General features: G+C 45.6%; 1 protein-coding gene across 2 annotated transcripts in view; it reads left to right on the forward strand.

Annotated features, from left to right (window-relative positions):
• The window catches only part of LOC104329533 (gamma-aminobutyric acid type A receptor subunit theta), a 77,453-nt gene that overhangs the window by 22,317 nt on the left and 30,196 nt on the right, over window positions 1-24,940 (forward strand). For both annotated transcript variants that reach the window (XM_009934660.2, XM_009934659.2), the window contains exon 3: window positions 5,617-5,684. In XM_009934660.2, coding sequence (XP_009932962.1) covers window positions 5,617-5,684 — 68 coding nt within the window. The remainder of the gene's footprint in view (window positions 1-5,616; window positions 5,685-24,940) is intronic.

Below are 24,940 nucleotides of genomic sequence, written 5' to 3' on the forward strand. Positions count from 1 at the left end.
ACAGTAGACTGGCCTCTGAGTTATCTTTGGGTGGGTTTAAAAAACCATAGCCCAGGACTAATTAGTCCACCAGCTGAAAATTATTCAAGGGTATCTGCTCTGAGAGTGACAGAGTGGAATTTCTTGAGAGATTGTATGGTTGCATCCAGGCAGCAGCTCCTGAGCTAGTGACAAGCCTCGTGCTGGATGTGCCACCTTCTGCACCTCTGATCACCTGGGAGCTCTTGCCTCCTAACTAACCACGTCTGTCAGCCCTTGTATAACCAACTCATTGCTGCACATAGCAGTGACGTGGGTCATGGTTTTAAGCTGCAAACAAAAAACCATGATGCCCTGAGGTTCAGCGCTGTGAACAAAGCAGAGTTTGCTTGGGCAAACCATTTTCTGCAGAAAGAGCAAGTAGATACTGAACAGCTCTTCCTTGTTCAGGAAAGTGTCGATAAGACTGAAGGACAAAGTCCTGGGAGTGAAATTACAGTCTGTGTGCTGGTTGTGCCTTTGGCAAGCCTGAGAATATCCTAACTGCTGATCCTGTTCGTTGTGGGGGTCATTGAAAATGCAAGTAAGGCACTGCAGTCCTGTAGCTACCTACATCAGTAAACCTTGCCCTCTTCATGCCTGCCTGTAGTACCCTGCATTTGCAGAAACATCTCCACTGGCCAGTGCAGGGTAACCTTGTCTGGGACTTGCTGTTTCTGGGCTCTAGTGCCGCTGCTGTTCTCTGGCTTCTGGAGAGCTTGCGATGAGAAGCAGGGTTTTGCATGGATGGAGTCTTATGCCTGTGGGTATTTACCATTGCACAGTAAAGTACAGACCTGTTCCATATGTAGGTTTAGTTGTGAAGCCTCGAATTTTCTCCGGTTGGCTTTGTTTACCCAGCAGAAGGCCTTAAAGCAGCTTTCGTGCTGCTGCAGGGATCTCAGAAACTGGTGATGCCACAGGCAGGGTGCAAGCAGGGAATGCTGGGGCTCGTGCACAAGGCTGCCTTGAATAATCTTTCCTTTTGTCCAAAAGAGAAGGTGCTGTACTCCCTCTTCTTCTGAGTGTGATGCACTCTAATGGCAAGAACTAGGCTGCCCCTGTAACATCTCTAACCTCCTACACAAACTGTGCCGCTCCCAGCATGGGTGCAGCGGGTTTGGAGAGGCTTGCATGGTATTATGAGAATGCTGTACATGGGAGGTTGCTTTTTGTTGTTTCTGAACTGGTGTCATGTCACCTTTGTTTCAGTGGCTGGTTTCTGGATACCATGCTTTAAAATAGAGATGCAGACAAATTGGCAAGAGGCCAGAGGAGAGCAGCACTAATTGTCAGAGTTTTAGAAAACATGACCTCTGAGGAGAGGTTGAAGAAATCAGGTGCATTTAATCTAGGCAAGACGGCATTGGTGGGGGAGGAAGAGGGATGTCATGGTTTCTCAGTTCACAAAAGCTGTTGTTAAGGAAGGATGACTGATTTATTCTTTCGCTATCATTGGAGGAAATGAAGAGACAAAACTACATTTACTGCAGAGAAGGTTTAGTCTGGGTATTTCAGAAAAGCCTTCAGTGTAGTGAAATGCAGGAAGAGATTGTCCAGGGGAGCTGTGGAGTTTCTAACACTGGTGGTCTAAAGAAACTCTGGTCTGTTTCCTTGAAAAATGTGGGCTGTGCAACCTCCTAAGATCCCTGATAGTGCCTTTGTTCCTGTAGTTTAGGCTAAAGGGTAGGTTTGAGGCTGATGCCTGTCCCTTAGCAACTGCAAACCTTGGCTCTGCCAGTATTGCTGAGTTCACATGGTCAGAAATGCATGAACTAGATCCTCAAAGCATTGGCTGTAGTTCATAAAAATGGCGTGTCTTCAGTGGATGATAAATTAAGCTCTGTTTTATCTGCCCACATTTTTGAGTTTTTCCTGACTGTGTCTGTATTGCAGTTGGAGATCTGGTGGCAGAGAAACCCAAGCTTGTTCTATTTGAACTTTCTTGGGCAGGAGTAAAGAGAGGGCAGCTTGGACCTTAGTACAGGGCAGTTGCCCAACTAAGCACCCACTGCCTGGAGACCTATTGCACTGATTTCTGTGCTGTTGTCTTCGTTGCTCTCTGCAGCTGAGGTACCACGCTGAGATCTGGAAGAGATGTCCTCATCCAGGCTGCAATCACCTTTCCTCTGCAGTTGTGCCATGGGAATTACTTCTGTAGCAACATGATTCTAGGTTCTGGGGCTTTTAAGCATTATAAAATAAAATGTGAAAGTAATAACTGGTTGCTGGGAAAATATTGCAGATTAGCACAACTTGTTCTCTACCTTGACTGTTTTTATATTTGACAAGTATCACTTGCAGAAAAAGGACAGGTTTTATTATAACTCCTTTGTTTGCTTCCCTTCCAACTTTCCAAGTACATTTTTCACAGGCATCAAACTACTTTCAGGACAAAATTTTGGTGATTTCTCCAGTGGTGGTAAGAAACAGGGACGTGTGAGGATGCCATTCACTGGTGAAAGTGGTACAATTTCTCACACTTCCTCACTTGTTGTCTTGCCTACAAATCTTTTCTAGGCATAACTATTTTTCTTTAAGCAGAGAAGGTCTAGTTTTTTGCACCCATTGGCAAGGCACGGATAAAAGCATGGACCTTTAGTATCAGGTTTTCTTCTTTTGCCTTGTCTCAAATCCACAAATGCAAAGTTCTGTCTTTTTGGACAAATTTACAGATGACGTTATCTCACATTTTAAATACCCTACTTTTGTGTCCCTCTTGCCTGAAGCTATTAACATTGGCAGAATTGATGTCCTTTGCTTATTTTTTGTACTACTTAACAGCCTGAATGCTGGACACCAGTCGGTCTAGTTTTTTGCTAGGCTGCAGCAGGAGGTAGGGCATGCTTTTTCTGTTGGCTGTGTACATGCTCTTGCATCCCTGTCCTGAGGAGACTGCGAGCTAGTCTTCACAACAGGGATGGAGAAGGTGAAATGGCTTCCCTGTAAACAAGCTAAGAGTAGGTCCAGTAGAGGCAGGACTTTGCATACCTTCATCTTTGGAGTGTTTGTATGACAAATCCATGCTTCTGCCTGTGGGTTGATGGGCACACACACCCCAGGGGCTGCAAGCAGACAGTGGAGCCTTCCACTTGCCATCATAGATAGGGTGTACAGGTCTTGGCAGTGCCCAGAGTGGCCAAGAGGAACATTGCTGACTGCGCACGGGAGCTGGGTGCAGCTGAGTCCAGGCTGACCGGGAGCAGCGTAGCTGATCTCCACTCCAGTGTTCGTCTTGGAGCTGGGAGTCCGGAGGTCTGGGTCTTGTCCGTGGCTCTGACACTGAGTCACTGCATGACCTCAGGCACTCGGATACCATGGTGATGAACGCAGCACAAATGTCTAGACAGATAGATTAGACTGGATAGGCTCTGTATTTGACAGATATACGTATATCACCACTGTTGGTGCTCCCCTACTATAATCAGCCAGCCTGCTGGTTTCAGTGAGTCTCCTACACGTGGCGGGGAGGAAGAACCACTTTTTGCATTGAGGAAGGAGGGGACACATAACCACAGTGACACAGGTACTGGTGGTGACAGACTGGAAACAAAGCAGGCAGTGCGCAACTCTTGGAGGAAACAACACTGCGTAACAGAAAGGCTTAGGAACTGCGAGCAGGCTTCTCCCCAGCTCTGCTGCAGCCCTGTGCATGGCTTTGTCTTTCCTCCTGTAACCAATTAGCCTGCAAGATTCTCAGGGCAGAGGTGACTTCCTCCTCCTGCTATGGCTTCTATCACGAGGCCCTAGTTTCAGAAAAGAAGACAAAATACCAAAGTGAGACTTCGGTAAAAGCTTTCCTGTGCCACTGTCAGCCTCTGGTGCAAGGAAGGATGTATGAGAATCGGCTTTCCTCGGAGTGACTTTTGGTTATTTTCCCACTTGGTTCCCTTGTGAAAGATGAACTTAGCAGTACAGCAAAGATGTGGATAGGAGTGTGCTCATGTAGGGATTTTCAGCAGGTCTGCAAGGTCTCCTGAGCACCCCTGCCTCCAGCACCCCTGCCAGCGAGCCAGGAGTGCTGGAGAAGAGCACTGCCTCTTTAAGGAGATTTGCATAGTGGGGCCTAATTACAGTTGTTGATTCCGATGTTTTCAGTGTTGTTCATATTCCATTAAAAGATAATGCCACTTAATTTGCAGCAGAGGGTCTTGGTTAACAGTATACCCAATCACAAGGCAGCCCTAATGACACTACTTCTCTACTTCTGGTAACACATAATTAAAAAATCACTTTATTTCCAGTTGTGTGGTTCTCCCCTCTTCCCCCAATCTCCTAATTACTTCCTAAGCCATTTCATGATTATCTGTAAATATTTCAGCGCTTAGATCTACTAATGAGTCCATGGAAGAGTTAATACCTTGAGTGGCATAACTGCTTGCCATTCCCTTTCTAGCACTGCATTGCAAGGTATTGTTTCCCACCTTGCATGTGGGAGAAAAGGGGCTTTGCTTGTGTTGGGATTGGGTTTGTGCTCTGGTTCTGGGTCTGTGGCGATGACAGGAGAGGGGTAGCATGCAGAAACTCCATCTCAAGGTATGGGAGTTTTTTTCTGGTTTTGATAGTAGATGTGTATCTCTGCAACTTGTTTTACGTGGCTTTAATCCCACTGAAAAGTCTGTCCTGTTGCCTGGTTGTGAGAGCTGCTAGTCAGAATGGCTTAGGCATAACTGGGTACGAGTCTGGATCTAGCTGGCATGCCTGCACATCTGGAAGCATTGGCTGAAACGTCTGGTTTCTGCCCTGACTCCACAGGTTTGTCGGAAGTGGTGAAACAGCTCTTGCTGCACTTGGGCGAGAGAGGGCAATAGGTCTGGCTGTGACTGCCCTTGTGTGGTGTTTCTTCACGAGCTCATCTTGCATGCCACAGTCAGTGGCACTGAGTGTGGCCTGACGGTAGCTTGGTCACTGCATAAGGGAATATCTGAGTTTCCCAGCAAACCTGTGTACAGATGTCTACCACAGCTCTGCGGCTGCAGGCAAGAGGATGTGGGGTGGTATGTACCCTGACGGCAATGGCAAAATGGGCAATCTGTTCTCTAATACAAGCACTGCTCTGCTCTGGAAAGTCACTATACAAATGCTGCTTTCTCACTTCAAAGATCTGGTTCCTGTGCTTGTCTGGTATCTTGGGTATTAACATTCACTTGGGGTTTTCAGGCTGAACACTCAGAGTGACAGACTGATGGAGGAGTGAGATGGAGTATCTTTCCTGCCCATGTATTGCAGGGCCTTGTTCGCTATGTTCTTTGTATGGTCAATCAGCAACACCTTATGCAAGCCCACTGGGAGCATACTGATGGTCTCTGAAGGCATTATTTGGAAGAACCAGAGATAATTGTATAACTAGGGGGTAATTAACTTCCAGGAATTAAAGAATCAAGCTTAGCCTGCACTACTCCTAGGGGTGAATCTGTAAGGCTGGGAGTTATAGAAATCTGCGCTAATGATTTGAGCACATGTGACTTGGAAATCCTTGATACTAGGGGAATATGAGTCTGCTTCAAATCATATTCATGCATTTCTAGGCAATTCTTTAATAGCAGATAAGGGTAGAGGGCTTGACTATGGTCCTAACCCAATCCATTTGTATTTCAGGTAACCCTGTCACAGTGGGAATGAGCATCCATATCTCCAGCATTGACCAGATCTCTGAAGTCAACATGGTAAGTTTGAAAAGAAAAATAAAGACTAATAAACTGTTCTTCCATTTTCTGGTTGAGTTGTGCTTCCAAGACAATGGCTCCTTGGAGCCACCTGAGATCTCAGGGTGCACTTCTGAAAAGCAAAGTAGTCACACCCCTGCTTCCTTCACCTCATACTACAGGTCTTCCCTGCAGCTGAGCAGTTGTTGGAGGAAGACAGACATTTGTCTGGCACCGAAGAAGTATTTTTTTCTTCTGCTTAGGACACAGAATTTTGAGGGGTGATGGGAACTCTGATTTATGACAGAATTCTTTCTCACTAAAGCATAAGGAATTTGAGGATGATTTCTCCACATGTAGTGCGATGAAAAAGAAAATCAAGCACTTCACTGGACCATAGGAAATGAGATTTTTTTTTTTTCCAAATTTCTTTCTCGGCATACTGTTTTCAGTCTGAGCCTTGCTCCTCCCACTGGCTGAGTGGCCTGTGTCACTGGGACTGCCTGTCCAGCCTCAGCCCAGCCCCAGGCTGAAACAATCCTGAAGTCGCTGAAACAATCCTGAAGTCGCTGAAACAACACTTGCAAGACAGAACTGGCATGTGGTACCTCTGTGGTACACACCTAATCCTGCTGGTGGTACTTGTGATGTGGGTGGGCATGGTGAAAGTCTGTAGTTCACTTCCTAATGTGGGGTAAACACTTCTTACTGTGGGGTAAATTCTAGTAGGGTTAGTAAGTGTCTATACCAGCACACTGAAGTATTCCTGGTGTGGATGAAGAATCTCTGCTGGCATCTCTAGAGCTAGTGGCATCTCATCCAGAGTAGATTCTCATCCCTTGTACTTCTGTGCTGGTTGCACAGCCACCTCTCTGAGCCTTTAATGCTTTATGCCCTAAAAGAGTACATGCGAATTGTATTTTTCAGTTGATGCAAAGGCAGTGCTGGCTTTACAGTCAGCCTGTCCCTGCCAAGTTGAAAAATAGTCAGTGGCTTTCATGTTTGCTGGTGGTAATTTGGCATTGCTTTGGAGATCTGTACTGGAAAGGGAGACATCGCATGGAGATCTGATTTTGGGTGGCATTGATAGACTGGAGCTTTTCATATTGCTGAGAAGAAAAAATTTAGCTGCTCAGATAGCAATGGTTTGGGGTGAAAATTGTTAATTATTTTGGTCATGGTTTGGGTGCACATCCAGACCTGTGCTACCTGTCCCTGTGAAGCCCTTAGCACCCAGCAGAGGACATCGATTGCACTGATCGTTACCTAATCTTCTTTCCCTCCTGCTCAGAGGCTTTTCCTCCAAACTCCTCTCTTTTTTAAGAGGCTGAGTGGAGTGGAAGGCTGACAGGGACCTTCTGGCAGCAGTTGTCCTGCTCCTCGGTTCCTGACCCGTGCAGGTGAATCCTAGGCCTGTTTAGAACTCTTGCATTTCAAGTCAATTAAAACCTTGGTCTCCCAATGCTCCTGTCCTATTTATCTGTTTCTGGACTCTTGTGCCCTGTTTCTCTGGCCCACCAGGTATTCTGCTGTTGTATGGGGGGAGGAGGGGAGGCGAGACAATCTGGTTAGTCATTTTGGTTTCCAAACTGCTTGAAAATCCTGAATGCATACGTTGATAAGACCCAGGGTGAAGGGCCATCTATGAACCTTCAGGTTCTCATGTGGAACAGTATCTTTCACAGACTATCTGCTATCATTCCACCACTATTGTAATTACCTGCATGGCATGTTAGACCTCAGTCTAGTAACAGTGACACTGGACAGTGTGTACAGTCGGAAATTCAGGTACAGACCTGTGTCCCCTTTGCATTGGGTAGCTGTGCTTGAGGTTAGGCTCAGCGTAGCAGAGCCAGATGGCTTAACCTAGTTCTATCTATCTTGCCTGTCAGGGCAGAGCTGAACTTCGAGTCGTCTCCTCTCCTGGTCTCAACTTGGACCTGAATTTTCCTATGTGGTGAACCAGCTGCCACCCTGCTTGCTAGAGCCAGCATGAACAATTTGGGGTCTGGACCTGTAGCTTAAGATCCAAGCTTGCACAAATATAACTGGGAGGGACTGAGAGATTTTATCCTCAGCTTACCTGTAGCAACTGCCCTGATCCTCCTGTGTAGACCTGAGAAGACAGCTGAGTACTGCAGAGGTTGATTCAGGATGAACCTCCTGCTGAAGATGTGTCCATGGACTGTAAAGGCTGATCAAGTTCTTTGTCATACACCTGTTGTGAAAGGCCGTGGTCAGGCATGCTGTGCCCTAGGCTAGTAGCTATTCTCTTAGCAATGCTTTCAACCATTGCCATGTGAATGCAATGCTCTCCCCTCTCCAGTGAACACCTTCCCTCTGCCGCAGGATGACTGGGGCAAATGTGTGTGCTCAGGGCTGGGGTGAAAGAGCAACAGTAATATCTCTGTGTGGTGCATGTAAGAGCAGGATTCCTGGCACGGACCTTCATCCACATGCTTCTCTGGAACTTGCAGAATTCGGGCAGCACTGTTCATGGACATATTGAATCTTTTAATGGTTGTGGCACGCTGTAATCAGGCTGGGCATCAGGCACTGTCCATGCCATGCCCCTGTTGATACTGCGAAGACACGTCTCTTCTGGGCTTTTTATTCTCCTTCCTGGCTCTCTGTTTGACTTGACAAAGTCAAGCATAATCTCCTGCCCATGTTTCCTACATCTGTTGGGGAGGGGTGAGGGGGAATGGGGGTCAAAGGGGCTATATGCAAGAAACTACTCAAGCTCAAGATCTATAAGCCCCATGGTGAGGCAGCTTCAAAAAGGGGTTGAAAAATCAGAATAATTTTAAAGAATAAACATTTAGGGAGCAGAAGAGTTCTCATGTGATGTACGCTTCCAGGCCGAAGGGATTTTGTGTGCATCATTCTTCTGTGTGACAGATGCCCCTGGGAAAGGGCTGTGTCTTACCCCTGCTCTGGACACAGATACTGGCAAGAAAAACAAGGCATTTTTTGGCATCATCTGTGACTGGGAAAGGGACTGTGCAATGAATAAATTAAAGGCACAGAAGTGAAGCTGGGTTGTCATGGCAACCAAATAGCTTCTATTGTTCCACGAGGAGTGTTATTACTTACTGCCCCTTGTAGGATAATTAATTAATCCTCAGACATCCTTTTGGGAACAATGGCCCTGGTGCTGGGGCTGGGCAGGCTGAGGAGACCCCCCAGCTATCCCATGCATTTCCTTGGGACTCTTAGCGTCTGCTGGCTGTGTGATGGTGGGGAACAAGTGCTGTCAGTGACTAGCCATAGTATGATTCAAAAAGTTGTTTTCTACAGGAGTCCAGCTGGATGTGGTGCTGTTGAGGAATACAGCTCCACCCGTGATCTAAGGAGCACTGCTTGCCTTCAATCCCATGGGAGCTGTATTCCCAAAATGATGATGTGGTGACATTTCAATCCTGGAGGATATAGGGCACTCTGCAAATGCAACACAGTTGTGTCTTTATGCTGGAGGTTCCCAGACACTCTGATATACAGAATGCTTTGCAGCTTCCTGTAAATGCTGTGTGTGTCCCGGTGCCTTGCTATACAAAGTCGATTCATCTCCACCTCCTTGAGGACCATGCCCAGATACTGTGCCATGGTACAGCTCAGAAGATGGAGTCATGCCAGAATGCAGGACGTTCATAGGTACAGTGCTGGCTTTGTAACGATCTCCCAATGATGAGGGACTAAAACTACAGCCCTTATTTAAACAAAATGGCACCTTCTTGTTCATTGTAGCTGCTGCCTGTGTGTGGTCAGCCGTATTTTCAAGCTCACTCGCTAGCATAATGCTTTATTACCATGTACTCCTCTTAGCCCTGCTAAGCAACGCTGAGCTGCAGCCTCTGTTCTTGTCAGTGATTAGAAGGGTTATTTGCTGAGCCAAGATCAGTGACATCAATTGAAATGCCTGGGAAAGGATGCCAGGGGCCAGGCAAAATAGATATTGGGGAGGGCACAATTGACTGGCAGACCCTCTGGGAAGTGCTGATCCACGAGGATGAAAGGCCTAGCTGGAGTCTTTTCATCCTGTATGAATTTGCAAATTGGGGATTTAAAGGCAGGCTGAAAGGAGGAACGTCTTCATAATGATGTTCAGTAGCTCAGGTGATCCACAAAGAATGGAAGGATGGTATCTCCTAGGTCTCATTAAAGGAAGTGGGCTGGATAAGTTATCTGGTAAATGTAATTTTGCTACATACAGGTGGTTGAACTGAAGTAAGCATGGAACAACATGCAGGTATTTACAGATGCTTGTTGGTGTATAGTGGTACTTGGACAGTCCTATGTTCAGACCTCTTAGTACGGTACCGAAGTTACTAGGAGTCTAGCAGTGCTTCTGACCCAGGTGAATGGAAAGCATTGGCAGTGTGGAGCTCAAGTCACTCTGCAGGTGAAGCAGCATGCAGGTTTCTGTCCTTGTGGTATGTGGCCTGAGATCTGCCAAAAGTCACTACCAGCTTAATGCTCTGGTTCAGCCAACCTGCTTTGGTGGATCCAGTTCTGATGGTGTCCAATACCAATGGCTTCAGATGAAGCTGGAAGTCTTACCCCACTCCTGCATGTCCTTTCAACAGCTAGCTGAGTGCTGGCCTGTTCAGCATCTATTTTACTTGCTGCACCATAGGACTAGAGGCTAATAATTCCAACTGTAGACTTCTCTCTTTCTAGGTAATCTTTGGGGACATATTTTTCTAGTACCAGACAGTTCAGACTCCCTTCATGTGTTAATGAACTATTTCAATACAGAAAACAACGAGAAGTTTTGTATGTGTTTGAAATAAGAGATGGTTACCCTTCATAACGCTTCAATTTTCCTGCCCTATGATTTGTGCAGTCCTAAACCTGCTCCCTCCTGTGTATCTGCACACCGTAGACAGCTGAAAGCATCCAGCCGTTACAGTTATGATTTCTTTGTGGCTCCTATAATTTATTCATCCCAAGATGCTCTCCTACATCTGCAATAACATTGTTTCAGTTTGTTATAGCACTAGCTTTAAAGTTTTATAAACCTGGTGACAAGTTGAAAAGTTACAAGAGGATTGTTGTAGAGGGCTAGTGTAAGAAACAGTGCTTCCAGATAGAAACATTTGCAGGAATATACATGTTAAAGGAACGATGCCTGTGGGATTGGCAATACCATTTGCTGGGCACAGTCTGCAGTGCAGGTAGGTTAGAGGTTGGTGCAGGATGCTTGACAAAGCTGACCTTGATGTTTTGCTTCATTGCCTCCTTCTCCCTTCTCCTGTGTCACCTGTTGCCACACTGCTGTCTTGTCGGAGTAACTGCACTCACACTCTCATGCTGCATGGGGTCTCTTGGGGGTTATGCAAGGAGACTTCATGTCTATTATTTCCCAACTTCCCGAAGCTTGTTTGAAAAACAAGCTGTCTTGTCTGGCAAAGGAGTTTTCCCTGTTAGAGATGTGTAAAGCACGTCCCAAGATAGCGATGAGCTGCAAGGGTTTTAAATTGACTTTTAACCTGAAAGAAAATGGATCAGGTTGTGTGTAAGTGTGTTCTTGACCAGGACATTTCATACTACAACTTGTTAAGTCATCATCAGTGGGGCATCACTCTTCTCACTGCATCAAATTTTCCATCTATTAGGCATGCTTGAAATAGCCTTTGTAGTGGAATCTGTCCTGATCAGACTTTGCAGTTCTGTTTCACTGTTCTGTATTCATATTCATGAATATGCACTGACTAGTTGAATCTCAATTTCAGTGTAACCCATGCACAGTAGTATTTCTGCTTGAGTCTGCTGTATGCTGGGAGTAGTTGATGAAAGAAGGCAGTGTGGATGGCTAGGCTACATATGAGAGGCTTGCTTTGCCACACAACACAGCAGCTTCTCAGGCTGTATGTTCTCCTGGTCAGAGCTCTTGACCTTTGGGCCCTTTCAGGAAAGGGGAAGCAAAAGGCAGGAAAAATGTATATCCACGTGGGATCTCTGTTCTGGATGCATGATGTCCAATGCATTCTCAAACTGTTCTCACGGTCAAATTGTGTGTCAAACCCTAGTTTCCTTGAGGCTGATGCGTCTTTGCCAGTAGCCTTTGAGGACCCTCAGCAGACCCTCTGTATGCCTGCAAAAATGGACAGAAACAACTTTGCTGCAATATGCAAACTGAAATGAATTTTCCATTGGTATAGATGTCTTGAGCTTTAAAAACCCAATATTTTTTAAAGAAGAGGTTTCTGCTATTATGATGTACCTTATACTACCATATATTCTTTTCAAATATATCAGCATTTTTTCTTAACTAAAAGTGTTCTGTTATGTTGCCATCTCTTTTCCATGGAGAAATGACATACAGATATTTCCCAGTCAGTCTATTCTATGTCCCTGTGTATCCAAAGGTTTTAAAAAAGCAAAGGTTAAAGCATTTAAATCCTACAGTCAGAAGTTTCTGGAGTTATATGCTATGAGATACAAGTATGACACGACACTCCAGTGCGGTAAATGTTTCCCTGCAGCCTAGGGTATCTCCAGCCCTGTGACGCTGCGATATCTGAACTGAATGTGTGTGTATACATTACATCTTGGTATTTAAGGCTGCTGAATATTGAAGACTGCCAAAATATGGTGGAACTAAGAGGCAGCTTTAGTGCTGAGCTAATGACGGTGTGCTGTAAGGTGTACTGCAGGGGCTGTAGTCCTGTTGGATTGCTGTGGGTTCCTGGGATGGTAGTGTTGCAGGTAGCAGAGGATGCTGTGGGGTCTTGGTGCTGGAGAAGGGACAGATCCTACCAGCGTGGTACGGTAAGAGTGGTACAGCTCTGAGTTGGGGTGAGATATACCCGGTCTCTGTACTGGCATGGACAGGTAGGGGTTATGTGCGTTTGTCACATGCTAGGGGCTTCTGTGCTGTGATTTAAACTAAGGTATTGAAAAAACACAGCTGAGATGGAAGTTTTCTTCAGAGCTGGCAAGTGTCTGCACCTTCCTCTGCTGCTGATCGCTTCAGTAGGTCATGCAGCTATTGTCACTTCAAGTCCTGGTGTGCAGGGCTGCAATGCATTGATGGCTGTTTGCTTGGGAAACCAAACAACGGCAGTTCTGTACACATGAAGCAGCATTTTCCTCAACAGAGAGTTACCAGGGAATGCAAAGGGCAGTCCTGCACAACGGTTGTGTGCAGTGTCCTGTGCACACTGCTTTCAGTTACATGTAGTCACCTTGGTGGCCTTCTCATGTCTCTGCTTCTCCAGCAATAGGAAGTAGCTTGTGCATAAACACACAACCCCTTGGCTAGCTGAAGGAAAGCAACAATATCTTGAAGACTTCTCCTTCTGCTAGAGCGATCTTTGGAGAAATAAAAAGATGGTTGTAGCGGGCTGGAGAGTAACCTCAAAACCTCTCTAGACATCGCAGCTTTGAGCTGGTCTCTTTTGCAGGCGGGAGGTACAACTGCCTGCTCTGTGGCTTATCTACATAGATGGTAAGAGTAGAAATGAACTCCTAGAAATATCTTTGCAACAAAGCAGATGTCAGGGACTCATTTGCCACTGCTACATTTGAGGTTACTTTGTCTACCCTTGCAGTGGTGGCATTCTGCGTCTGCTGAGGTTGACTTTCACGAGCATAGATATAGTCTAAATAGTCAAGAATCAAATGTGGATATCTGCTCACACCACATGATGCTTTTCTTTAACAGAAGTCCCATTGATCGTGCTGAAAGACCCCTTGGACTAAGGTAGTACATGAGGACAAGTCAAGTATCTGGCCCCTGGGGTGCTCTGCAGTGTGATGGTAGGGAGGAGTGGAAGCTCAGTTTTAAACAAGCAGTGGTCCCTTTCTGCCTCAAAGACAAGGATGGTCCTTCCACAAGAAGGTAGGGTTCTTGCACAAAATATGTGAGAATAAAGCAAACTTGTGAAGGGGCCCATTCATTCATTCTGAAATTGGTTGCAAAGAGATTGTCTTGGCTCAAAAACCACAAAATAGGTCAGTGTGACTCATATGTCAATATTTACTGCATTTATGGCAACTTGTAGAAGGGAAAAATCTTATCTGTCTTCCATAATATTTCACAGATTATCCCACTCCTATGACAAAATTCTCCCTATGCTCCTGGTCCTGATGTTGCTTGACTGCAGAGACAGCCCAGTAAATTCACTACACCTTAAAGTCAAGTTGCTAAGTAACAACCCAGAGATCACCATACAGTCTCTTTGAATGTTGTGGCCAGCTGAAAGCTAAGCTCCGCACAAAGCGCCAGGAATTCCTTCTGAGACAAAGCTCTCAAGGACTCAGTGCATGTGTAGCAGAGCAGCCTGGTAAATCAGCAGTTCTGCCAGGTCCCTGCCACTGTACTGCCTGGAGGTGTGAGAGGGGACAGCTTCATCCCTTGCTCTATAGAGGGGTCTACTGTGTTTATGCTGAAGGGCTCTGATGTTTTCATCATTAATGATGTCCTTGAATGAAACATTTTTGCTGGATGAGTTACATGATTTTGCCATGTATGTAGATCAGTAGATGTTGAACTGCGGAAACCTTGAAAGCTCTCCGTTGAAGAAAGACTCTGAACTGCTGGACTAGAGAATGACTCTCTGCCCCTGAGGCTTTCTGTTCTACCGTGCTTGTTTATTCCTGGGGGTCTTGTAGCATACATATAATATCTTAATGGTAGAGTTTGAAGAAAGCTTTTGTCTGCATAACTGGAAATTCTTAGTTACGGCAAAACTGCTGTGTAGGCTGGCTGATTCCTAGCCTAGACCTTGGGTTTTGCAGCGCAAATAAAATGTGGTGGCAATGCTTGTTGCAAACAATTCCCCCCTGTACATCTTTCCATGATGCTGTTATCCCTAAGGAGCAGCTCTGCAAGTCCTCCAGTATCACAAGTTCAAGCCTCAGGAGGGCTGACTCAACCCTGCTCTAATATTGAGAAACAGAGTTCACATGTTTTGCTCACTATGCGATTTCCCAAATGAGAACATTTCTGTGCTCTGACTGAAGAGGCTAAGCTCACTCTGCATTTCGTAGCTGACTCCACCCCACGGTAGGAGAGAAGTCATGTTGGAGAGGATCAGGGTCCATGGCTATATAGTTTGCAGCATGCTTTCAGCTGAACAGTGCTCCATCTGTTCCTGTATCAGCCAAGTTATCTTTAGATCTGAACATGCCAGTGTTGTATGGTGGTGGTATGAACCACTTCAGCTAGCACCCCAGCATTCCTGTAGTAGATAGGATTGCTACTGCAGAAAACTTTGCCCAGGATAAAAATTACTTTCTTTCTTTCCTGCCTAAGTTTTTATTCAGGTTTTTACACAGGCAGAACTCCCACAGCCTTTATATATTTATATATATATATATAAAAAAGCTGTCCGTATTTGAGAGCAGTGTTTCAAACTGCCACCTGTTTCAATAGCAATGCTGCAGCATTGGAGAGGTTTACTGCGGAATGCTAACGTGTCTTCCCACAAGTTAAAACTTCATCTGCTTTGATTGAAAATCAAATTAGATCTTGTGAATCTGACCTTCTGACATCCTGTCATATATACATTTAAATCATCTAGCAATAGAATATATGTGCGCAAAAGCACCTCAATATAGAACGTAGATTCAAATACAAGTGCGTGCGTGTCGTGTTGCTATTTGAATATGTAAATAAAGGGGGCTATATATAGCTCTATATGTTATGTACATGTTAAGTGAAGGTGGCAGATACGACAGCGGAATAGCTTTGCTGTTTCTGAATGCTGTTAGAGACTCCTTGCGTGCTCCCTACCTCTTTCGTGCTTGTTCCTACCTCTCTCATCCTTTCTGCTACCACATTTTTCAGGCCTCTGGAGAAGATCGTGTGTGGGGACAGGAGCTGTTAATATTCTGAGTCTGTGCTGAGTTGCTAGGCTACAGAGAAAAATGAACATTCAAGGAAAAGGAATGGTAAAAGGAAGAGGATCTGCTGAGCTGTCTGGAGATCCAGAAAGGTTCTCTAGTCAGTAGCAAGGGATCATTTGGGGAAGGAGGGTGTGTGTGCGTGTAGGATGAAATGTGGGTAGTCTTTGCTGTCCTGACACAAATGGAGTCTCAGCCCAGCTCCAGCCAGAAAAATGTCAGAGGAGGGAGTAAAAAGCAAGATTCACGAGGCCCTTCCACATCATTGCTTGCAAGGTGTGCACAGCTGGCCTCCTACTATCTGTGCCAGGGTGCAGTGGGTCACCAGGCTGGAGTATGTCGTCTTATACATCCTTTGCCCCCTCTCTGTAGGGTGCACTGAGCTCACATCTGAGGCTCTAGTGAAGAGGGAAGCAAACCCAAAACATACTCACTGCTTACAGGTTGGACCTCATCTCCCTTTTCTACTGCAGGAACCTGCGACCACAGTATCTCCTTTAACTTCAGTGTGACTGCAGAGGAAGGCAGCCTGTCCATCCCCTTTGATGCATTCCAAAGTCATGGGTACACAAAGTATTGACCCTTTTATCCATCAAGAGTTTGCAGCTAAGGTTCAAGGGGACTTGAGGTTTTGCAATTCACAAGCTCCTGTCCAACCCTGGGTTTCATGAGTCCTGATCTAGTTCTGGAACACAAACGCTCTTCCTTTTCAGCTGTTGCCCCTGTAAATGACAGTTATTAAGCCTTACAGGCTGTGAGATGTCAGACCTACCAGGTGCCTTGTGTTCCACTCTTCTGGAAGGATGGGTTTGCCCCTGTTCCTGTCTGCAAGATTTCTGTTCCCTCTCGATATTACTGGCTGTATCAGAACCCTCAGAAAAATTTAACAGTGCCTTTGGGTATTTTTATTATCTGGATACTTTATTTACCGAGCTCGCATGGGCTCCGTGCCAGTAACTTTCAGCCAGCTCTGCAAATAGAGCTCCTTGGCTCCAAGACTGTTGGTCCTGGTACTGCAGAGAGCACTCACTCAGCATGGACAGAGACTGCAGCTTGTTCTCTGCCATCCAGTTGGCCGTGAAGTCAAAGTCTTCTTGCCTGTGGACCTCCACAGACTGCTGAAATCTCCTTTTCCTTCATGCATCCTGTAATAAGCTTGACTTGTTCAGCAGAATCAGGAGTGTTTCATACAGCTGCACTTTGAATGCTATTGTCAGTTAACTACACTGCACCCGTCCATCAGATTTATGATGCTGCAGCCAAGACTTGAATTGCTACAGAGGAAGAATGATAGTATGGGCCATATTGCGTGCACTGCTGCTGGTGTCAGCCTGGACAGGTTCCCTGGACTTTACACTGGCATAACCAAGGGCAGACTAACCCATGGATGGAGGCAAAGGTAGACTAAATCCACGATGATACACTGTCTGTTCAGTAGCCTTGACAGTAGAAATTGTTTCCTAGAACAGATCAGTTGATGCTCCTGTACTTTTTGGTTGTCCCAGCATTGCTATACACTGCTCTGTTCACACTACAGTTGAAGCAGTTTATTGCTAGCCTTCTTCTCTAATGATAATTCAATCTTACTGAGTATGCCAACTTCGGGGCCACAGATACAGCTATGCAGAATATTTGTATGTGGGAGCAATCATCTCAGATATAGAACTGAGTCCCTGTGTGCAGGAGTCTTAGGGTGTTCAAGTGCAGTAGTTTGCATCCACTTTTCTTGGGCTTGTTGAAAAGTTGTCCTTGTTTTTTCAAACCACAGGGCTGCCATCCTCTACCCTTAGGAGACCACCCTTGACGTAACGGAGTCCTACTGCTAGAAATAACATTCTGCTCTTCTGCATTTCAGCAGCAAATGTGCTTACTCCCAGTTATCCTTCCTACATGATCAAACTTTGCTTTCCACAAGAAATAAACACCATTCTAACCTTTTGGTGAAGCCAATCTGTGCCAGCCTAGTTGAGGTGATTGTTCCACCTAGGACGTGCTAGTTATTTTACATCACTTAAAGCATTTGTTTTTCCACTGGCTACCTTCTGGGAAATGACACCTTTGTGGTTTTGGAGACTGGAATATCAAACTTTCCTTCTGTAAGTTAAAAACATGTCTTTGAAGCACTGTGTACCTTGATATTGCTGCAGAGACTTTCATGGTTTCAGTGCTCAAAGCTGTATATATGCCATTTTATTCTGCCATGTATAGTAGTAATATTGCTTCATTCATAACATGATTACTTACCTATGCAGTCCCAAACTGCATTGGTGGTCTTGACTGCTACAGGGCACGACAAGCTCTATTTATTTTTTTTTCCCCCAGGGAGAAAAAGTAATTCACATGTTCATTACACACTTCGCACTTGCCTAAACATATGGGGATCCCAAACTGCAGCATGGAGTGAAGTTGGCATCAGTGTCTTATTTTTACACATGTGAGAAAATGAGGCATAGGTGAAAGTGCCCAAAGTCTCCTACAGAACTAGAATAGCATTGAGTGAGCTGAAATTGATACCCAGAGTTCTAGAGTACCTAATTCCAATGGGCTACTAAGCCACTTAACTGCTTTAATTCTGCATTTCTTCAGCCGTTTTTCCCCGTGATCTCTACTGGTCAGTGTCTATGTGGAGGGCTGCAGAACCTCTCCTGCTTAGGGTAGAGTCTGGCTGGATTGGTGTTCAGTAAATCTGGTGAAAGTGAAGAGGATTTTTCATTTAAATATAAAAAGGTATATAGGAGTGAAGAGTTCTGGGAATGTTCTGGAGAAATTACATTTTTCCGTTACCAGGTTGCACCTGCTAGAAAGCCTACTGAGTTTTAACCACTTGAAGTGAGCATCTCTCAGCAAGTTAGAGGTAAGAAAATCACTGCACAGTGAAAACTCTCTAAGGATACATGCAGAGGCTGTGAAACCCCTTTGAAAAGTTTTAGGGAGTATCATTGGTCTCCCAGCATCACCTTTCCCTTGACACAATCCAATTTTTTTCCCCCATTCTTCTAAGGGCTTTAGAAACTGACATCTTCACTAGTCACTGTTCATATGTCTCACTCGAATTTAATTTACTCTAATAGGCTAGTTGTTGCATGTTTAATTAAATACAAAGTGATTAATAAAAACATTTTTGAGCTGTAATGGCTGTATATTAGATATGCCCATATGTATATGCAGGAGGACTGGCAGCACATGCTGTAAGGCAGTAAGGGTAGTGTTGGGAAAGTATGAAAATATGAGTTTGGAGAAGCCAGGTGGGAGAGAGAAGGAGAAGAGGTGGGATACAGGCACCTGCACTGACCCATGGCTTGAGGTGTGCAGAAGGCAGTTGTGCAGCATACTAGATTAATGCAGGCAAAGAGTGGAAGGTAAAGATGGCCTTTCTGAAAGCACTGTGTTTTCCTGTCATGGATCAGCAGAAGCCTATGGCAGCATAATCTGTTTTAAAATACCAGGTACTTCAAACCAGAAATCATGCCCTCAGACTCCCTTTCCCAGTTATGCAGTGCATGATCATAACACTTCTGTGAGACTCCACAGAGACAGTGCATTAATGCTTGTGTGTCTCACACTGTGGTAATGGATGACCTTGTGCACACCTGGAGAGAGGTTAAGAGAATCAACAAAACGGACTAAGTTAAGGTTTTGCCTTAAGTAAATACAGTAAGAGAGAGAAGGGATTTGGGAAGGCTTGATGAAGCCATTTGGAGGCGTCTGATGCACTAGCAGAATATAGATGTAATCAATAAGCATTTAAAGATCTCCAGGAGGGGGAAGAACTCATGTTACCTGCACTGTGTAGGACCCATGACATTCCTGGGATGGACTTCACTTAGGAAAACATATATTGTACTTCTCATGGAGGTGGAAGTCAGCTTGCTGCCCTCCCTGCACTGTCTCAAGACAGTCACATCTCTAACTTACCATTTTCCAGAAAAAAATTAGTCAGCTGGGGACTTTCTGCCTGAGCTGCTTCCTTGTTTAAGTGAGCATCTTACCTGTTTTTAGCTCTCCTGGTACTACAATGAATCCTTACTAGTTCCCAGCCCATCTGTTAGTGAGAAGATAGTGTAAGCACCATCCCTTTGACCTTCTGCCTGAAAACTGGTCAAAGTCATGCCTCACCTTTTTCTGAACTTAATGTATGGCCTTGCTTCTCTGCCCTTAGTTGGCTGTCTGGACAACGCATGCCCTTCTGTGCTGGTTTGGCATGGGAAGGTATAGGATCCAAAAATGAGTCTGACTATTTCTCATTAAGTGGTTTCTCTCTGGGAAAGGCAGTTTCTCAAGTTATGATGAGGTTTGGAGTGAAAGCTAGCTGGTGATGCAGAAATGGGAAGGTCAAATAATCCTGCTTTTTCGGGTTACAATTGTCTCTGGGGTTTGTCCAGCTACTAGTTCATGGGGAACTGAGTGAGGAGACTAGACCTGCAGAAAGGGTATGCAGTAGCTCACAGATTTTATGGCTGAAGAACAGAAAATGCCTGGCATTGTTTTCTAAGTGCTTACCTGAGGAAGATGTCATGCTGCAGGTGGTGATTTTGGGATTGCTGCCTCTAACACTGAAGAAGGTTGCTGTTTTCCATGTGCTCATAGAGCAGGTGACACTGATCCCTGTGCCCATCAGTTCTGGCTTTCTCCTCTTGACCTCTGCTTCCAGCATTACTGGGGCTGTTAAGCAGATGACATATGGTGCTGCCTCCTGCTCAGATAGGGCATTGATATACAGGCTCAGAAGTCTGAAAGCCTTGTCATGGGCAGATCAATGCCCTTTTGGCTTAGGACACAGCTACATATGTCCTCTGTCTTGCACCTGCAGCACCATCACCAATCTAGGTGCTGCAGAGATAGGGCATGGCAGGTGAAAAATAGGGCAACAAAGTGACGCTTTACTTTCACGCCTTTAGTTGTTGAGGATATAGCTGATATCTGTCCCAGTTTCTGGACATGCATTCAGCAATTAAACACATGCAAATTACTACAAAAGTAGATCAGATTAGTGAGGGGAACATCTCCATGCAAAGTACTTCTCAGCTCCTAAAGAAAATGAGTTCACGAGCACAAAGATCTGCAGCACAGAAGGGCATAGAGCATATCCTAGAAGTCAACTGTTCCTGTCCCCTTGCATTACTGGAAGAGACATTGCTGGTGGAGGGTGCTCTTCCTGATCCCCACGCCTGTGCTGACATCTGGCTATCCAAAATTAGGGGAGGTGGAAAGAGATTGTGGCTTTTTCTCCTGCTAAGCTGAAATGTAGGGAGAAGGGCAGTATCTAAAATAGTTGTCACTTTACGTATAACAACTCTCAGGCACAACTTCAGACTTGTAAACTGGGCACTAGCTTGCACCAAAAGAGAAGATGAAAGCAGTGTTTTAGCAGAATACTCTCCCCATGAAAAGTACAGTAAGTATAAGAGCTACTGCCACCTGCCCTAAGCAAAGGTGAGAGTCTGGGCAGACTTTGTGCTGTGTTAGAGCTGGAAAGACTGCTATCAGGTATTTACTTGTCACATTAACTGGTGCTGTTAAGGTCTGGGACCCTTTGATTTATCTGCATGGAAATGGACAATCCCTTACGAGGGCAAAGTAGTTTTCTTAAATGAGCTTGCTAAGGAAGAACTGTGGCTGTCTTTCTCTGCCCTTCATGTATTCTCCTGTACAGTTTACACTGTTCCAATTCTTTGCAACTGATTGCAGGCACATCCTGTCTCCTCCCCTTAAAAATAATTCCTCTTCTTTCCCCTACCCCCTCTGTAAAATGAAACATACTTCAGAACTGTTTTGTCCTTTAATTTCTTTCTCAAGAATGACGGGAACAGGAGATGGTGTTTAATCATCAAAGAAGTTGAAGCCAGCAAACTGTTCATTAGTGTCTGGCAGTGGCAGCTTGGTTTTTACTAAAAGTCAGATGTTCCATTTTTCTCCCTCTTTCTGGAGCATCTTGGCTTTCCTAATGCTCTTTTGTGATCTTGGACAAGGAGACCATATGTCATTTGCTTATATTGGGGAGGACTTATATTTGGTCACTTCTCCAAAAGGAGGTGCTTTATCAAAGTCAGGTTGGAGGGGAAATGGCGGAAAAAAGTCAAGTGGCATGGCTAGTGCTAGAGGTAAGTTGCAAAACCTCCTTTATCCCTCACGCCCAAAGTCATGCAGCAGCAGAAGAGCAGTGTGCACTCTCCCCTGCAGAAATGTTATTGCTTCAATACCTTACAAGTGGTTGGTGAAGCACAAGCTCCACTAGCAGCCTGGAATATCACCTTCACTTTCAAAACCCCTCTGAAAGGTATCTGAGTCATTTGTCATCCACAAAAATGGACAAGGCACAGGAGACATCCATGTTGCCAGAAATACTGCATTCTGAGCAAAGATTTTACCCTTTCACATACATTATTCCTTCCATTTCTAATCCTGGCTTCTGAGTCTAGCACAGCTCCCAATGAACATGCACAGTTCTGCCTCTGGACAAGCTTAGTACTGGGAACTCTATAGGTCACAGCACAAAGGAAAATGTTCTGACCTAACCTGCCGATGATCTGCATCTCCCAGGAGCTGTGCTGAGGTTTCATGAAGCAACCTGCCCAGGAGGGATGCTTCTGGTGACTTTCTGTTGGAAGATGGAGCTTCTGCCTTACAGCAGAAGTATCTGCATCCTTAGGCTACTCTTTCCTGCTAGTCCCTCCCTTTTATGACTTAGACTGTATTTTCCACATTATTGCCTAGACCTTCCAAAATACTGTTAAGCTTCTGACTTCATGCTTTTTGTAACAGCAAATTCCACAGGCTCTGTGGAAAGTTAACTCCATTACTTTGCCTTTGGTCTGTTCCTGTGCAACAACCCATTGCAGAATGTCAGATACTGTCTTCGTATGGCTCTGTTCAGTGTTTAACCTGTGCAACAGGTCTCCCTGCCCCTTGCTGCTTCCTGCCTCTAGCAGAGCCTTTCTATTACTTTTGAGAGTGCATGTAGTTGTTTGTGTTCTGCTCAGTAACCCTGAAGTATCTAAATAGGGGTGGGACCCTGTAAGCTTAAGTAGCACAGGTTTGTGATTATTTGCTGACTTAATGCAAGCACTACAGGGAATTGGAAAAGAGTTAGACTGATTTGTACTCTTTTTAAAGCAATGTAAATACAGTGAAGAGCTAAACTGTGGAGCTCACTACCACAAGACTGCAGATGCCCAAGTCTGAATACTCTGAGAGATAAGACAAACTCTCAGAAGAGAAACTGAGTGTCTTCAATTAAGAAGCTACCAGCTCTGGCTCAGGAGATCCTTCAGCTTCAAATCACTGGAGAATTAAGTATTACAACAGAGACTCTGTTTTGCTTATATTCCTCCCTGCTGTCCTCTTTACTGTTACTGAAGACAGGGTACTAATGTAGAAGGACTTTTGGTCTGACACAGTCCAACAGTATCTCCGATATCAGCCCAAACACACTTGTAAAAATACCACTTGGGACATATACCGTGTTTGTGTTCTTGTCCTGGGTTTGGCTGGGATAGGGTTAATTTTCACAAGAAGCAAGGAGGGGGCACAGCTGGGACTGCTGACCCAAATGGGCCAGACAAATGGGGTATTCCATAACACGTGATGTCATGCTGGGTTTGGAGTGGGAGAGCTGGATGGGGGGAGGTGAATTGCTGCTGGGGGAGCGCTGGGCATGAGGCAGTGAGAAGATTGCACTGTGTATTCCCTTGTTTTTGTAAATTCTCTTATCAGCATTATTGTTGTTACTACTGTTTGCTTCCTTTGTTGTTCTGTTAACCAGTCCTTATCCCAGCCCATAAGTTTTGCCTTTTCCTTCCCATTCTCCTCCCCAGCCCAGGGGGGGAAGGGGTGATAGAGTGACCATGTGGGCCTTTGTTGCCGGCCTGGGCCAAACCACAATAGTTCTTCATGCTGACATGAGACTGTGCAGGATAAGGGCAGCTCTTTCTGGGGAAGAGGGGTTCCATAATCTTGGACCCCTTCTCTCACTGCAGTGAACAGGCAGGGGCACGTGACGATATCCTCCAAAGGGGCATCCTTGAGCCTAGGGACTCTAATAGTGTGTCACTGCATGCAAAGGAGGAGTGCCTTAGGTGGCTTTCCAGTTAAAGACGGAAGCTGCACTCTGCAGAGTGATGCCCTTGTTACTGAGGTGCCATAACTGGTCCTGCTCTACCCCTTGCCATTCTTTGATCTGTAGACAAGGGAGTTCAGGTTCCCACCCTGAACTGACTCCCGGAAGTGTTGTGTCCCTTGGGCGTATCCCTGCACATTGCTCAACGTGTGTGGCTGGCCCACAAACAACTGGCCAAATCCTCATGTCCTCACCTGCGTTGTGGTGGCTGCAGCTTGTATCTGCTACCTCTAAGAGCTCCAGCTTCCTTCTGCCCTCCAGTTTGTCAGTGCTTCAGTGGCAACCAACCTGTGTTCACAGCTCCAGCAGTGACCTACTCTCCTGTATTAGTCCCCTTTCCTGGACCCACATGTCCTCTCACTGACTTGGCCTCCTTAAACTTTGCCTTCCTCTGCACAAGTGGGTTTGTTCCCCTTCGGCTCAGATCTGGCATCCTCCTCCTGGGACACTCCCGCTCCAAGAGGTGGCTTTGGTCTCCTGTGACTGTGGGCTCACTTCTGCTGCCAGACTGCACAGAGCCAGCACAAGTAGGGAAGGGTCCAGGCTGAGTCCAGGTTTGCTTTCTAAGGACAGATGAGCATTGCATTCCCAAAGGGGCTCTGTGAGATGGAGGTGGAGGGGCTTACATGGTAGATGCTAATACAAGTGTTTGGAATATGAGCCAGTGGAAATTCATTCTTGAATTCATGCTGATAGTGCCAGCTTATTTCCTTTCTTGCTTTGCCTCAGCTGCTGTTGCCTTAGACTTATCTACCCTGTCCTCTGAGAAACTGGGGAATCCCCGTGCATGCTTGACTGATTTTGTTGCCTCTGGGGTTCTGCAGGAAATACCTTCCTCCATCCATGCCCCTCTTGTGTCAACATTTCGGTCTTTCACTGTTCAGTCTTCTTACATCATCTTTGGTTTGGGGTCTCTACTGAGTCTCAGAAAAGGATATAATTATCAGTCTCCTCTGGTCTGGAGACGGATGCGAGCAGCCCTGTCCTCAGTAGCTGGTAGGATGCACCATTGTTTCAGCATGTGAGGCCCCCAAGTAAGCTCCTCTTCCTTCTCTGGGGCTTTTGTGGGCCTCTGAGTGAGCTGTCCTCCCTCCTTACAGGCAGGCACCGCTGCAACATGAGTGTCTGCTGATTCCATGTATTGCTCTCACCTCTGTTTTGTGTGCGTCACACACAGCAAGAAGGAGGAGAAAGAAAGAGGGCAAAGCCTTTGCAAAACCTGGGAGTGGGGGAGGCAAGGGGGCCAGGACTGACAGCTCTCAAGGAGCTGCTCGGCAGAGCACACCGAATGGAGGCATGTGGAGGGGTG

This window comes from Opisthocomus hoazin, chromosome 14 (genome assembly GCF_030867145.1).
Source record: "Opisthocomus hoazin isolate bOpiHoa1 chromosome 14, bOpiHoa1.hap1, whole genome shotgun sequence".
NCBI lineage: Eukaryota > Metazoa > Chordata > Aves > Opisthocomiformes > Opisthocomidae > Opisthocomus > Opisthocomus hoazin.